The 16,741-nt window shown below is 32.2% G+C and overlaps 1 protein-coding gene across 1 annotated transcript; it reads left to right on the top strand.

Annotated features, from left to right (window-relative positions):
• Positions 1 to 11,180: 11,180 nt before the first annotated feature.
• LOC131628171 (homogentisate solanesyltransferase, chloroplastic-like) lies at positions 11,181 to 15,923 on the top strand. The gene is made up of 10 exons (XM_058899038.1): positions 11,181 to 11,516; positions 13,484 to 13,608; positions 13,708 to 13,854; positions 13,971 to 14,196; positions 14,370 to 14,443; positions 14,638 to 14,730; positions 14,829 to 14,946; positions 15,035 to 15,097; positions 15,234 to 15,266; positions 15,551 to 15,923. The coding sequence occupies exons 1-10, from the start codon at positions 11,286 to 11,288 to the stop codon at positions 15,623 to 15,625; spliced, it is 1,185 nt and encodes a 394-aa protein (XP_058755021.1). The 5' UTR covers positions 11,181 to 11,285; the 3' UTR covers positions 15,626 to 15,923.
• The last annotated feature ends 818 nt before the right edge of the window (positions 15,924 to 16,741 follow it).

Raw genomic sequence — 16,741 nt, 5'->3', positions numbered from 1 at the left:
GGACATGTACTATTATGATGTACTTGTGTTTTGGCCATGATACATTCGGCTTTGTATTCGTACACTTCTAATTTCCGCTGCAAAACATTATGTAATTGTTGTCTTATGAACCATAATTAATACTTTATGCATATTATTCTAGACATATATGTGTGGGGTGTTACAATTTTAAAAATTTGATAACAGTGTCTTTAGTTTCTCCTTTAAAAAATTAAATATAATTTTAAAAATGTATAATTGATTTTAATGTGTTTGTTATTTTTTAAAATAGATTTGATTATATCTCAAAAAAGAAATCTAAATTGAAATTTATATAAGGAAACTATTGATTTAAATATATTTATAAATAATGTGAAACAAGAATAATATGGGGAATCTTGGAAGTCTTGAAGCTAGTAGTGGAAAGAGGGTAAAAGAAGGTTGTGGTGGAAATGGATTCGCAAGCTGCTATCGACATCATTAAGCAAGATACAAATAGTATCTTGAGAAAACGTAATCTGGTGAGACATATCCATAATTGGATGTTGAAGTTGGAGAGTATTGAGATATGACATGTTTTTAGAGAGGCAAACGAGTGTGCTAATCTTCTAGCTAGACATGGTAAATCCTTGAAGAGGGGGTGTTTGGTTTTCCATGAAGCTTCGGATTGGATAGTTAGCACTCTTGTCAAAGATAAGAGTGAGGTTTTTGTTTCTAGGGCTATTCCCGCGTAGTTGTTTTTGTTTTCTTTTTGGGCCTTTGGCCCTCCATTTTGCTAAAAAAAACTAATCGTTCTTTGATTTCAACTCTCACAATATAATTGAATTTAATGTGCTTGATTATCTTTAATAATAGATTTGATTATATGTTGTGTAATTAATTTTAATTATATTTAATTATGTTATATTTATAATTTTTTTTTTTAATATTTAACACCCCAGACTGCTTTCGGGATGATCGACTGGCCCCACAAACCAACACAGTTTTTTTCTAGTATGATTTGGCCTCACTCACACGCTTTCTGGGAAACTTCCCCAGAAGGCCATCCATCTCATAATTGCTCCAATTCAAGCATGCTTAACTGTGGAGTTCTTATGGAATGGACTACCGAAAAGAAGACGCAGTCTGGGGTGTTACACTTTAAAATATGTATATTTTAAAAATTTGATAAGAGTATCTTTAGTTTCTACTTTAAAAAATCAAAAGTAATTTTGAAAGTGTATAATTGAATTTAATCTGTTTGATTATTTTTGAAAATAGATTTGATTATATGTTGTATAATTAATTTTAATTATATTTAATTATATTATATTTATCATTATTATTTTATAAAATATGTATATTTTAAAAATTTGATAAGTGTATCTTTAGTTTCTTCTTTAAAAAATCAAATAGAATTTTAAAAATGTATAATTGAATTTAATGTGTTTGATTATTTTTTATAATAGATTTGATTATATCTCAAAAAAGAAATCTAAATTTAAATTTATATAAGAAAACTATTGATTCAAATATATTTATTAATAATGTGAAATAAGAATAAAAAGCTCATTACAACACTTCCCGTCGTCACCTTTTCAATTCTCTTACTCTCTCAAAACTTCCAATCCTTTCAGGTTCGCATTTAATTCATCATATTTTTGGTAGCTAATTTGTGAAAAACAATATCGATCTTTGTGTTGTGTTTAAGTTTTTGCCTAGTGATTCTAATATGGGATTTTTTGTAGCAAATTTCTGAAAAACAATATAGATCCTTTACAATTTTTGAACTTATCTGCTAAAATTTTGATAGAAAAGTCCTTATATTGGACAACCATTGAGATTGACAATGCTTTATGTACTGAATGTTCTTTTAGATGAAAATGTTGAGTAATATGAGAATGTTGCGTAAAGTATAAAATTTGCAAGCAGTGTATTTAAGTGAAACTAGTTAATGGTTTCTGATTATTCTTTATGTTTATTATACCTAATGCATTATTAAAAGTGTATAATTAAATTTAATGTGTTTGATTATTTTTGAAAATAGGTTTGATTAAAAAATAATAATATATATTAACAATCACATTTATATTTATATGATATTTGCAATAGTATTGGATAAATGTTCATATTATGAATACAAATATATATGTCATTGAGATGCATTAATTATATTTTAATATTATTATATAAAGAACATACAACTATTTATTAAATAATTGCCAAATTTTATAATCAAGTAGAAAAGTCTGAGTTGTCTTCACAAAACTAATCATTCTTTGATTCCAACTCTCACAATGTAACTGAATTTAATGTGTTTGATTATCTTTGAAAATATATTTGATTATATGCTGTGTAATTAATTTTAATTATATTTAATTATGTTATATTTATAATTATTTTTTAATATTTTATAAAATATGTATATTTTAAAAAGGCTTAAATAGTCTTTTGTCCTTGTAAGTTGGCGTGTTTTTAGTTTTCGTTCTTGTATCTTATATTTCTTGGAAATGATCCCTGGATGCAGGAAAACTAAAATATGCAGGAAAATCTGTAGGTTACTTGCGGATTTTCCTTTGAATTTTCCTACGGATTTTAATTTTAGAGACTAAAACCAAAAGGATTTTAACTTTCAGGGATCATTTTAAAAAAAAATAAGATACAAGGACAAAATTCAAAAACATGTCAACTTACAGGGACCAAAAGACTATTTAAGCCTTTTAAAAATTTGATAAGAGTATCTTAAGTTTATACTTTAAAAAATCAAAAGTAACTTTGAAAGTGTATAATTGAATTTAATGTGTTTGATTATTTTTTAAAATAGATTTGATTATATGTTGTATAATTTATTTTAATTATATTATATTTACCATTATTATTTTATTCAATATGTGTAACACCCGAGGCCGAAAAAGGAGAGGGGTGGTTGCACCGCATGGAACACCTGAGGTTGAAGAAGGCAATGCTGGTCGCCACATCGGAATGAGAGGAATATTGAGGCTGTGCAGGTTGGGACTGCATGGTTGAAGTAAAGCTTATAAGGATTGATGGGTACTACCTATACCAACAAGATGCATCTTCATTTCGGTAGCCCGTTCGATAAGAACTCCACAGTTAAGGGTGCGTGACTTGGAGTAGTATTGGGATGGGTGACCTTATGGGAAGTTTCCCGGAAAGCATGCGAGTGAGGTCAAAGCAAGCTGAAAAGACCCGTGTTGATTTGTGGGGTTAGTCAATCATCCCGAAAGCAGTCTGGGGTGTTACAATATGTTTATTTTGAAAATTTGATAAGAGCGTCTTTAGTTTCTCCTTTAAAAATCAAATATAATTTTAAAAATGTATAATTGAATTTAATGTGTTTGATTATTTTTGAAAATAGATTTGATTATATCTCAAAAAAGAAATCTAAATTGAAATTTATATACGGAAACTATTGATTCAAATATATTTATAAATAATGTGAAACAAGAATAAGAAGCTCATTACAACACTTCCCGTTTTCACCTTTTCAATTTTCTTCCTCTCTCAAAACTTCCAATCCTTTCAGGTTCGCGTTTAATTCATCATATTCTTGATAGCTAATTTGTGAAAAACAATATCGATCTTTGTGTTGTGTTTCAGTTTTTGCCTAGTGATTCTAATATGAGATTTTTGGTAGCAAATTTGTGAAAAACAATATTGATTCTTTACAATTTTTGAACTTATCTGCTAAAATTTTGATAGAAAAGTCCTCTTATTGGACAACGATTGAGATTGACAATGCTTTATGTACTAAATGCTCTTTTATATGAGAATGTTGCGTAATATAAGAATGTTGCGTAAAGTATAAAATTTGCAAGCAATGTATTTAAGTTAAACTAGTTAATGGTCGATGATTATTCTTTATGTTTATTATGCCTAATGCATTATTAAGAGTGTATAATTGAATTTAATGTGTTTGATTATTTTTGAAAATAGATTTGATTAAAAAGTAATTATATATATTAACAATCACATTTATATTTATTTGATATTTGCAATAATATTGAATAAATATTCATATTATGAATACAAATATATATGTCATTGAGATAAATTAATTATATTTTAATATTATTATTTAAAGAACATACAAATATTTATTAAATAATTGTAAAATTTTATAATCAAGTAGAAATGTCTGAGTTGTCTTCACAAAACTAATCATTCTTTGATTTCAACTCTTACAATATAAATGAATTTAATGTGTTTGATTATCTTTGATAATAGATTTGATTATATGTTGTGTAATTAATTTTAATTATTTTTAATTATGTTATATTTATAATTTTTTTTTTAAATATATAACACCCCAGATAAAATATGTAACATCCCAGACTGCTTTCGGGTTGATCGACTGGCCCCACAAACCAACACAGTCATAATTGTTTCAAGTTAATTACGCTTAACTGTAGTTCTTATGGAATGAGCTACCGAAAAGAAGATGTAATTTGGGGTGTTACATTTTAAAATATATATATTTTAAAAATTTGATAAGGGTATCTTTAGTTTCTACTTTAAAAAATCAAAAGTAATTTTGAAAGTGTATAATTGAATTTAATGTGTTTGATTATTTTTGAAAATAGATTTGATTGTATGTTGTATAATTAATTTTAATTATATTTTTATATTATATTTACCATTATTATTTTATAAAATATGTATATTTTAAAAATTTGATAAAAGTATCTTTAGTTTCTCCTTTAAAAAATCAAATATAATTTTAAAAATGTATAATTGAATTTAATGTGTTTGATTATTTTTTAAAATAAATTTTTTATATCTAAAGCTAGAATTCTAAATTGGAATTTATATACGGAAACTATTTATTCAATTATATTAATAAATAATGTGAAACAAGAATAAGAAGCTCATTACAATACTTCCCACATGGAATTCTCCCTCAAAAACATTTTAGTCATCGACTTAACATTCTTTCATTCAATAAATCAATCTGTTTCAAAGCATCCAACTTGATCAACATCGAGTCCAATTTTCCATCGATGTAAATAAACCCTTGGTCAACACCAAGTTCTCGTTTCAAAATATTTTGCAATAAACCAGATGAAAAAGGAGGAGATGGACGTATGTCCTACCTTTTCCACGAGTATTTGAATGCTTGTTGCATAGCTCGTTGCTTGGATACTCATCTACGCTCAAAGAATGTAATAAACACAGTCGAATACCACGAGCCCTAAGTGGTGAAGAAGGAATAATTGGAAATATGTCCCTTTGTTTCGAGTACTAGGACGCATATTGTGTAGCTTTCCATTCAAATGCTCAACTTTATCCACGGACTTCAATTCGATTATATTCAAACACTTTTTGCAATAAAAGGGATGAAAAAGGACAAGATGGACGTACGTCCTACCTTTTCCACGAGTATTTGGATACCTGTTATATAACTTGCCTTTTGAATGCCCGTATCCCGCCTAAAATAAATCTCAACCATTCAAACTCAATTTTTGCCCAAGCGCGAGTATTTTTTCAAACAACTTTTTTCGCCCAGTCGCGAATCTTTTAATCAACGAGTTATTTTTCGCCCAAGCGCGACCAGACTCATCTTCACAATTAAAATCATCCAACAAATTCATGGTTTTCTACTACGAACTACGAGGCTCTAATTTTCCAATTGCACCTGGGAATACGTAGGAATATGATTTTAAAATCTTATCGAGCACATTAATAAAAAAACCTAAAAAATATTTTCCCTTTCTTTTTTTCTTGTGAATATTCACAATAAGTAGAAGATAGCAAGTAAACATCATGCTGACACTCATTCACAAAACTAACTAAATGGGCACATTGGGGGGTACAACGAATGTGAGGGTGTTAATACATTCCCCTAACATAATCGACTCCCGAATCCTAATCTGATTGCAATGACCATTTTGTTTTCTTCATGGGTTTTATCGATAGTTTCCCTTTCCTTTTGGAATAAATAAAGTTTGGTGGCGACTTTGTGTTGTATTTAGAGCGTTCACATCCTTGAGTATTTTTCGCGTCGCGACAACCATTTCCCATCCTAGTCGAGGGGGATTAGTGCAAGTCTTAAGCGTCTCTAGGAACCGTCCCCAACCAAAGATGGGAAGGTAGAGAAAAACACAAGAAAGGGGGGGGGGTTAAATTGGGTTTTCAATAATTTCCCTTTCTTTTGAAACTCTCGCGCGGAAGCTTAAGAGGTTGCTATTTATCAAAAGCTATAAGCTCTCACTTATCAGAAGCTTATCGTTTCTGATAACTGGAAAACATTAAACATTAATAAATACATGAACACCAGATATATCCTGGTTCACTTAAGAAACCCTCAATCTAATCAAGTCCACCCTTCCGAGGTGATTTCTCCTTGAGCACAAGGACTTAATACACTATAACCAAAGTGATTACAATTGCACGGGCAACAGCCGATGACTAACATTGCAAAGACAACCCTGTGACTAACAACCTTGCACGGGCAACAACCAGTGACTAACATTGCAAAGACAACCCTATGACTAACAACCTTGCACAAGCAACAGCCAGTGACTAACATCCAATGACATGTTTAGTGATCTGAGTTAACATATATAACATTCATTGTTCCCTGTACAAACCACCGTTTGTGACTAACACCCTTGCACACGAACCAATTGTGACTAACCAACAATGAATTGTTCAGTGATCTGATCCACAGATATAACATTCATTGTTACCTGCACAAACCACCGTTTGTGACTAACAACATTGCATAAGAACCACTTGTGACTAACCAACAATGAACTGTTCAGTGATATGATCCACAGATATAACATTCATTGACCCCTTTAGATTCCTGACCTTCACTCGGTCTTCTAAGAAGATTTCCCACAATGACCATAACCACTATCTTCTTGAGCTTCTGACCTTCACTCGGTCACTCAAGGAACAATTAACATTCAATTGATAAACTTGTGTTTACACGAGTGTTTCTTCTAAGCAGATTACACAAAATATTAAGCACATATTGTTTAACACATTTATGAGAAATAACTCATGTGTTAAAACAATTTACATGAAGAATCCTAAACCTAAAACACTATTCGAGAAACAACTCTAGTGTTCATTACATTTTTCTACAAAGATGTATCTGATAGACAGTTGAGTAGCATCTTGTAGTGGTCTTCTTCATCTTCTTTGACAAGTTCCGAGCAACAACTCCTTGCTTCTTCTGATTTTTTCTAAGATGCATATGAGGAAAGTTGAATGGCATCTTGAAGAATCTTCTTCTTCTGATCAGCTTCGGCATATCAGCTTAGGCTTTAGAAACAGCTAAATTGCCCAGCAGCATGTTGATTGGTATGTGCTTCAGCTTCTCATTCTGACATATGCTTTTTGATATCAGCTTGTTAGCTTAGTCATTTTCTTCATCAGTGTGTTCATGTTAATCTGTTATGGTTGAGTTCCATTTCAAACCGAAACACAATTAACAACTGTAATGATAACAACCGTTATAGCAGTATGAACATCAACCGTGACATCTATTTTTGTAGCGACACCAGCGGCATCAGAGGCTACTCATAGATGTGATATAAACAACATAGGCGATTCCAATGTCGTCACCTTTTGTTGGATGATTTGATCTTCTTATATAATTCTCAAAAGATACGTTGAAGGTTAAGAAGGTCTTTTGAATTCCAACAACTATTTCCCAACATATAGAATCAAACTTTTTCCTGTAGATGGTACTTTCTTTTGTCTTGTAGCTTGATACGTGGAAGACAGCTTCAGAGAAATAGTACATACATCTGGTTGTAGTGGTGTGATGTACAGTTGTACTAATTTCTTCTTTCTTTGATCTTATCCTCAATTAATGTACTTTTGATTCTGAAGTAGTAATCTTGGAGGAGATCAACTTGTCTTCTTCTTCTTCTTCATAATGATTCTGATGTGTGGTTCAGAAACTACTTTGAATGAAAAGTAGAATTATTATCTTATGAGAGTCAGAGTCTCGTTTATCAGAATTGATAGCAGCAGTTCTTTTGAAGGAACGATACCTGACTTCTGATCTGGAGATGATTTGTGACGATGTAGCTTGTCCAGACTTTGTTTCAAAAGTCCTTAAAGTTGGAACCTTGCTTTCCAGATATTTAGACAACAGCCAATCTGAAAACGAGTTCTTCCTTTGATGAAGGCACTTCTGATTCTTGAAACTTTGGCCTCTGATCTTCATTACATCCTTGAGTCTGATCTTCATATGCTTGACTTGACCTCTGATGTATCTGATCTGTATTCAAAATCTTCGACTTTGTCTTCAGAGATATAAGCAGCAACTTTTCTGATAGACAAATCTCAACTTCTGATTTATGCTTGAAAGCTCGATCTTGCATGCTGATTTCTGATGTTGGAGTACTGGTTCTGACTTTGAATCCTTATAATTACTTGTGACTTCTGAAGCAACAACTTATTGAGAAGTGCACAATAACTTCTTCTGATGATCATTCAACATCAAATAGTATTTCTGAGTTGCCTTACTTGTTTCTGTTGATTCTTTGCGGATAACAATCCAGAATCTCCTTGAACATAATATCTACACACTCAAGAAAACCATTAGAAACTAAATTGTTGCATACAGAATATATGTGTTGTTATCGTCAAAACATAGATACTTATTTCCTAAAGAAATCTTGTTCTTACAAGGTGTGGTTCCTATCCTTTCCCCAGGTTTTACCTTTGTTTGTGGTGGACGTCTCATGGGCTCCACCGCCTATGCTCTTGGTGTGACTAGTTCCTAAGAAGGAGTGTGTCAGGTGTTCTTTAAGCGCATTCTGCCTAGTGGGATTTTGTTTCATAAATAGAATTTATGTCGTACTTTCGATGATTAAAATATTATTTATGTGTAAAACATTTCTTTTAGGTGAAAGATTTATCTATTTGAATTTTGAAGGATCTCGAGAGATGCATATCTTATGAACAAATAGGATTGACAAACGTCTCTTGAATAATCAGCACTGAGAGGTCTGCGTGAGACCTCTACGGATCACTTTTACCTTTGAAGAGACATGAGCTAACAAACCTTATTTTTGTGTCTGCTTCTACTCTCCAGGATGAGTTACGGGGCTCGACCCTTGTATGTTTTCGTATTTGGCATTTCATTCAGAATCGCTGGCCGACATTTCTTCAGACTTCTGGCTCTCCTGGTGTGGAGGTGAGTTTCTTGAATGTTCGGAAACAGGTTCTGTACCAATGTTCAGTGTCGGTCGACCTCTTTGAGTGTGATATCCCTCACTACTTTGTCCTTTAGAAAAGGCACCTTGTTGGCTTGAGCTGCTGTGTATGTCAGTTCAGCTGGCCCAATGGTAAGGGTAAATTTGGCCGACATGTCTTCTTCCTTAGGCAATCGACAGATCTGCTAGATCTACAAGGTTTCCTTTCTTATTCTATTTTAGCCAATGTGTGGCTTATTTGTTTTCGTGTTCATCTCGAGCTATATTCGGACCCGTCAATTTCCAATGTAGATTGTGTTTTTCAATATGGTACAACATGTCAATATGATAAAGAAAGATCTTGAATTCGCAACAGAGGTTTATTTTATCAACCGCAATAGCGCTAATCTACAACTTCTTTCGATTCCCCTTTCAAATAAGGTGAGATATGGTGATAACAACAGGATCATCTTAGTCATAGATTTTTTTTGGATCTTCTTAATTACAATCATCAAAATCGACAGTTGGGTCAGGGAAGCTAAATGAAATTTATTTTACTTCAAGGTTGGGACCAAAATGGGCTTCATATTTGATTTCTTCGTGATTTGGCTTTGGATCAAACGAGGTTTTATCTTGGAATTCGATGTCGATTTCCAAAGACGGCACCACTGTTCCGCGCGGGAACCATGATTGGTGTTGATTGATGATGTTGGACTACTGAAGTGGTAATGCTGATCTCCGATACAGTGGTGCGGGGTGGACCTTCAAGGTTAACACTCTAACACCCAAATCAGTTATAGAGTCCAAGGTGATTGAAGTGGAAAATGGAGATCAACAAAGTGTACCTTGAACCTCACGTGTATTGACTATATACGTTGAGTAAGAAAATTTTACCCCATACCCCAATTATCCCTCTACCCCTACAATTCATTTGATTTAACCAAAAATACCTTTATATTATATATGAAAAAAAATCTAAAAGAATTGCATTTCGGATAACTCATGTTAAGTTATCTGGTGTCTACAATAAAGATGACTTTAGGCAACCGTGAAATACTGCAGTCTAAAGTAAAAGAAACCGCTGCCTATTCTCCGAAAGTCTTTCTACAAAGTAATTTTGTTCGTATTATATTTAGAAAAAAATTGCATTTCGGATAACTTATAAGTTTTCGGTAATTATAATAAAAATGAGTTTTGGCAATCGCGAAAAACTGTGGCCTAAAGTAACTGTTGTCTCATTTGGCGCGATTGGGTGATCTGACAACGTTTTTTAAGCGTTGTCTGTTCACTTTTGACAACAGTTTAATGTATAATTGCCAAATGAAAAAATTCTATCGGAAAACTTATAACAAGTTATCCGGTGAACAAAAATTTCGTAAAAAAAATATAATATCGAAAAACTTATAACAAGTTATTTAGTGAACAAAATCTATTGGATTATATATGGTTGGGTTTTCGCATTGAGCCTCCAACACGAGACAAATATTACACAATAAATTTTTTTGGGTTGAATATTTTTTTGTCCTCTTAAATATCTCATATTTAACTTTTAGTTCTTCCAAAAAATTCCTTCAAAGAACGGTCCTCTGAAAATTTTTAATTTTAACTTTTGGTCCCTCCTGCAACTTAGCAATAATTTTTACAATTTAGCGACAAAATTAGCGACGATTTTAGCAACAATTTTTTACATAACAAGTGAATTAGCAATGATTTTTGACATGAGAGACCAAAAGTTAAAAATAATATTTTTAAGAGTACTATTATTGTGGAGATAATTTTTGAAGAGACTAAAAGTTAAATATAAAATATTTAGGAAGAAAAACATATTTAACTTTTTTTTAATTGTTGAAAATAAGATATAAATGCCATTTAGATGCATTAATTATAATTTAATATTATTATTTAAACAATATATAAATATTTATAAAGTGAGTATAAATTTTTATAATTATTAGTAATTTTTAAAAAAGAAATTGATTTTTTTAAATAAAAAAGCAAATAAATATTAAATATATTTTCATCAAAAACATAACATGATTTGAAGAAGTGGTAGAAGGATTTTGACCCCACATAAGCAAGAACACATTCTCCTCCTCCAGCAACATTTCTGTGTCTGAGATTGTGTGTAACTTCTGTCTTCAGCTCCTTATGGAGCTCTCTACTTCTTCTTCATATTCAACTCTTCTTCATTCACATTCTTCCATAACCCCCACATGGAATTCCACCTCCTACTACTCTTTCAAACCACCCACTTCTCTCAAGTCCACAACCTCCAAACACCTCCGTTCAATTGGGATTAACCATCATCATCATCATCACACAAGTTTCTCAACTCATGTTTCAAAACCAAAGAAACAACACAGACCAATTTCCATTAGGGTATGGTGTGTTTTTTGTTTTCTCCATTAAAGGTTCAATTTTTATTTGTTTGCTTGTAATTCTTTGGGAATTATTTGGTGGGTTTTTAGTTTAGGACTGTCTTGAACTTTTAGAGGGTATATGTAGTGCTCCCAATTCAGCCAAGGTTCATCTTTGCAAAATGTACTGCCCCTATTTAATGACAGTTTAAGTACAAATGTGTAATGATATAGCCATTGTTTAACTATGGTTAAATATGGTTAAATTGGAGGCTTTGTGGTGTAGCCCACCTTGGAGACCCTTATCACAGGCCCTAGGTTGTGAATATGTATATGTATGAATGTATGTCTATGTGTGAGTGTGTTAATATATACATATATCTATACTACAACATCAATATTCTAGATTGAAGACTTGTCTGGATCAGACACAATACCAATATATGTGATTACATTCAACTATGTCATTTTCTCAAATTATTATCCGTGTAAGTGTCGTTTGTGGAAACCCTGTTTCATGGATACATATACCTATAAGTGTGTTTTTATTTTATGTATAAAGTATGTAATTCTATCTTTTGACATGTTCATTTCATTGAATGCAACTAGGAATGTAGGTATGCCTCTATGACATATGAACACAGAAAAATCTCTTAAGTTCTTCAAATGGCTCTGAATTTGGGTTAGTTTTGGATATGGATTTTGGCTTGGGGACCAAATTCCATTCTCTTTATATGTTGGGTTTATGTCATGAATTTTGAATTTTAATTACTTTTATCTTTCATTCAATTTTTTCTTCTTATGTTATGCAAAATTATAATTTATTATTTCTATATAATCTTTTATAGTTTACTACACTAACTTATTGTTACCTTAGTTTTCTTAAATTCACTTTATCTCGTACCCATATTAGTATCGGGTATCAACCCTGAACCCGTATGCATGCAACAGAGTCAGATTTTAGTCTTTTCATAGTTGAGTCATAATTCACAGCACAGAAGTTTAGAGTTGAAGTTTTAACTCGCTGTAATTGTAAATATGTAGCATTTATCAGAAATAACTGTAGCTGTAAATATGTAGCATTTATCAGAACTAACCTATTAAAGTAAATCTTAATAAATAAAAGTTGCAATGTTTTGATTATGTATTTATTATCCCTCAAGAAAAACATTATGTATTGATTAAGATTGAAACAGAGTAGTCAATAGCGGCGCTATTAGCAGGATAGTGGAGCGGAGCGGAGGCTGACCGCTATGGGAAGAGCCTTAGCTGTGCAGAACACAACAGCGGCCAGAATAGGGTAAATAGCGGGATAGCGGAGCGGAGCAGTTCCCGGCCTAGCAGTTTCTGACCCACTGTCCATTTTCCCTCTGAAAAACCAATAATATCCTTAATATTTAGTACTTTTAGGTTTGAATTTTGGGATGTAATGTTTCAATTAAGACTTGTTGATGTTGATTAAGAGTTTTGATTAAAACTTGTTGCTTTTGGAGTATTTTTTTATTAAGTTTTGTGCTTTGATTTATGAGTTTTTTTTACATCAATAGTGGTAGAATTGTTAAATATTAAAAAGATCAATGATAGTATAATGTTTTAATGGAACAATCAAAATAGTGATGAGTTGTAATGAAGAATCTGGTTTACTACCAGAGTCTAGCACAAGTGGTTGGTGCACAGTGAGTGTGAATGTTTAAACCCCAGGGTACAAAGTTCGGTTCTTGATATTCTAATATCAAGGACCCGGTTATACTGTTTCGGGTTTTATGTAGGTGAGGCAGCAATGGTACTGATACAACAGGACAGTAATGACTCCTGCAATGGTGATAATTGTATCGAAAATTTCAATTTCAGCTACAATTGCAGCCACCGATTATTCAATTAGTTATTATAATTTTGTCATCTCTGAATGTATTTTGGTCAAGAAACATTTTTTTATCTCATTGTTGGTTTTGGTTTGTTATTTAACAATTTAAATTAAAACGCTGGCAGGCCTGCAGCGAAGTTGGAGCCGCTGGATCCGATCGTCCATTTGCTGACAAAGTTTTAGATTTGAAAGATGCGTTCTGGAGATTTTTAAGGCCACATACTATACGTGGTACAGCACTAGGATCTGCGTGAGTAGCTCTATAACCTTCATCCACGTGTTTCTTGCAGTTACATGCTGATTCTTACACTTTAACTTACTCTCATTTTATCTCTTGTTCGCATTACAGTGCTTTGGTGTCAAGAGCGTTGATCGAGAACTCAAATATGATAAAGTGGTCTCTTTTGCTTAAAGCATTCTCTGGTCTTTTTGCTCTGATTTGTGGGAACGGTTATATAGTTGGCATCAATCAAATATATGACATTAGCATTGACAAGTATGATGCCGACTTATATTGATAACCGTCTTTTCTCGTTCATTCTTTTCTCTTTCTTTCATCACCTTTAGCACATTTCTTGCCAAGTTTCAATATTCTTCTATTTCATTTTTCAGGGTAAACAAGCCTTATTTACCTATAGCCGCAGGAGATCTTTCTGTCCAATCTGCATGGTTCTTGGTTATATTTTTTGCAGCAGCTGGCCTATCGATTGTAGGATTGAACTTTGGACCCTTTATTTTTTCTCTTTACTCATTTGGCCTTTTTCTCGGTACTATCTATTCCGTTCCTCCACTTAGGATGAAACGCTTTCCTGTCGCAGCATTTCTTATTATTGCTACGGTATGATATAACCTCCTTTCTTCCCAATCTTTGCAGCACTGTCTATATGTAATTTCAAAAATAGCTGCTATTGGAATCAATATGCAGTTTTTTCGGATTATTCTAGTTGGATATTTAGTTTAAAGTATCTGTTCATTTGGATGAACATGAGTAACTAAAGAAACTTAACACAGGTACGAGGCTTTCTACTTAACTTTGGTGTGTACTATGCTACTAGAGCTGCTCTTGGACTTGCTTTTGAGTGGAGGTGAGTAAGAGCTAATCGCTGCTGCTTCGTATTTTGTAATTGATGAAGTTTTGAACAACTGAGATAATGGTTGCTTATTTGTTCAAATAGAGGCTCGTTAAAGCTCATAATAACCATGAATTATGATGTTCCTATTATGATGAACAAAACTCGTAATGATGTTGATACATTTGTTATCGTATATCTACCTGCAGCTCTTCTGTGGTTTTTATCACAACTTTTGTAACATTTTTTGCATTGGTAATTGCTATAACAAAAGATCTTCCAGATGTTGAAGGAGATCGTAGGTACGTTTTGTGATCAAGTTGTGTTAACGGTTGCAAGTTCATTACTTTTATGTATGTAATGTAATATGGATTGCACGTAATAATTAACTGCACTACAGGTATCAGATATCGACCTTCGCTACAAAATTAGGAGTTCGGAACATTTCTTTTCTTGGTGCTGGGATTTTGCTAATGAACTATGTTGTTAGCATAGCGGCAGCAATTTATATGCCACAGGTGAATAATAACTTATCTCATGTCCTAATCACTTATCATTATCTAAACATTCAAAAAAACTTTATGTAAGATGTGGCACTGTTAACAGGCTTTCAGGCGATGGTTACTGATTCCAGCTCATACGATTTTTGCATCAAGCTTGATTTACCAGGTTCGACGCGCAGATTAATACCTGTTGTTGATTATTATATAATGAATGTAAAATGACTCTTTCTCATTTTTCCAAAATACATATCAGTAAGTTTTGAGCTTGTAAAATAACATGATTTATTTTTCTAATATATCAGGTGCAGATATTAGAAAAAGCAAACTATACAAAGGTAAATATGTTTTATATCTCCGGTATGAAATTAATTGTAGCAAATATTTAATGTTTTCAAAATTCAGAAGTTGAACCTTGATTTTCGACTTCACGACTACATGTGATATGGATCAGTTTGCCAAGAACTATCGTTGCTTGTTCTGGAAGTTACATAGTGATGCAAACCCGGATTACAAAAACAATAAATAGAAGAAGATAGATCATAAGCGTTGAACTTTACATCCACTATATCGTTTTCTCCAACCACTGTTGCTTGATTAAATGTCTGACAATATGTTGCAGGAAGCAATATCGGGATTCTATCGATTCATATGGAATCTGTTCTATGCTGAGTATGCATTATTTCCTTTCATCTAGCAAACTGTGCTACATTTTTCTTGGAAAAATTGCACGATTGCGTCCAAAAATGTAGCGGTTGCTTGACCAAAGCCGATCGATAAGACATATCCGGATCCTAGTGCTTAAGAGATGGTTCGATAAGAAAGATCTTACTTGTATCGAGTATGTATTCGTAAACTATTAATATTTTTTAAACAAGTTTTTGTATATAGTATAGAGTTTCTTTTTAATTTGATGTAATGCCATGAGAATTGTATACAACGGGCAGATTTCATAATGTTTCTGGACAATATTTTGCAGTGTTTTTACTTTTTTACATATGTATGCATGCCATAAACATGTGCTATTTATGTTCATAAATTGGAACAAGTTATCATTTTCAAAAACTGTCCTTTCTCACCAAACTGTCCTTTGGAACACATGTTGGTCCAGTTTGTACAAAAATTGCTCCATATCTTAAAAGGATATGAATTTAACTTTTGCTGTAGTTAAGGATTTTGGTGGATAATATGTAAATATCTCTAAGTTGAACTCTTAAAACCCAAATCACCTGAGATTTTTCATAGTAAGTTTTAGGGGTGAGATCACTACGTCTCATGTCATCCTATGGAAACTCAATAATGTCCATCGCTCGGAGATTGAAATCTAGACGTACTCATTTTACAATAAAATAATTTCATTAAAGAGATACCTTCATATTTGCAACAAAAAAAACTCCGAATGCATCCCTATTAAAATTCGGATTTCAATACTTGGATAATGATTAAAATGGAGTGAATATGGATTTCAAAAACTAGACTAATCCCAAGACATTATTTGCATCCTTTGACAATAACTTACAAGAAAATTTTCATTATTAATAAATTATACATTATAAGTCATTTTTAAATCACATCCACAATAAATCATACACATTAGTCATTCATTAATAAGATCGAATTGTCAGATAAAATATTGGTAAACCATACAACAGGGTTCATAAAATATAACAAACCATACAAATTCTCAAATTTTAATATCAAAATACAAATTAAAATATCACTATTGAGTAAATATGTCACTCTTGTTTCTCCTCTATCTTCTATACTCATGCCTTTGCTAAGATTACCTGTAGAGTGACCCTCTCAGGCGTGC

Source organism: Vicia villosa, unplaced genomic scaffold (assembly GCF_029867415.1).
Source record: "Vicia villosa cultivar HV-30 ecotype Madison, WI unplaced genomic scaffold, Vvil1.0 ctg.000428F_1_1, whole genome shotgun sequence".
In the NCBI taxonomy this organism is placed as follows: domain Eukaryota; kingdom Viridiplantae; phylum Streptophyta; class Magnoliopsida; order Fabales; family Fabaceae; genus Vicia; species Vicia villosa.
The sequence above is the reverse complement of the archived record's forward strand: the minus strand, read 5'-3'. Positions and strand labels throughout refer to the sequence as shown.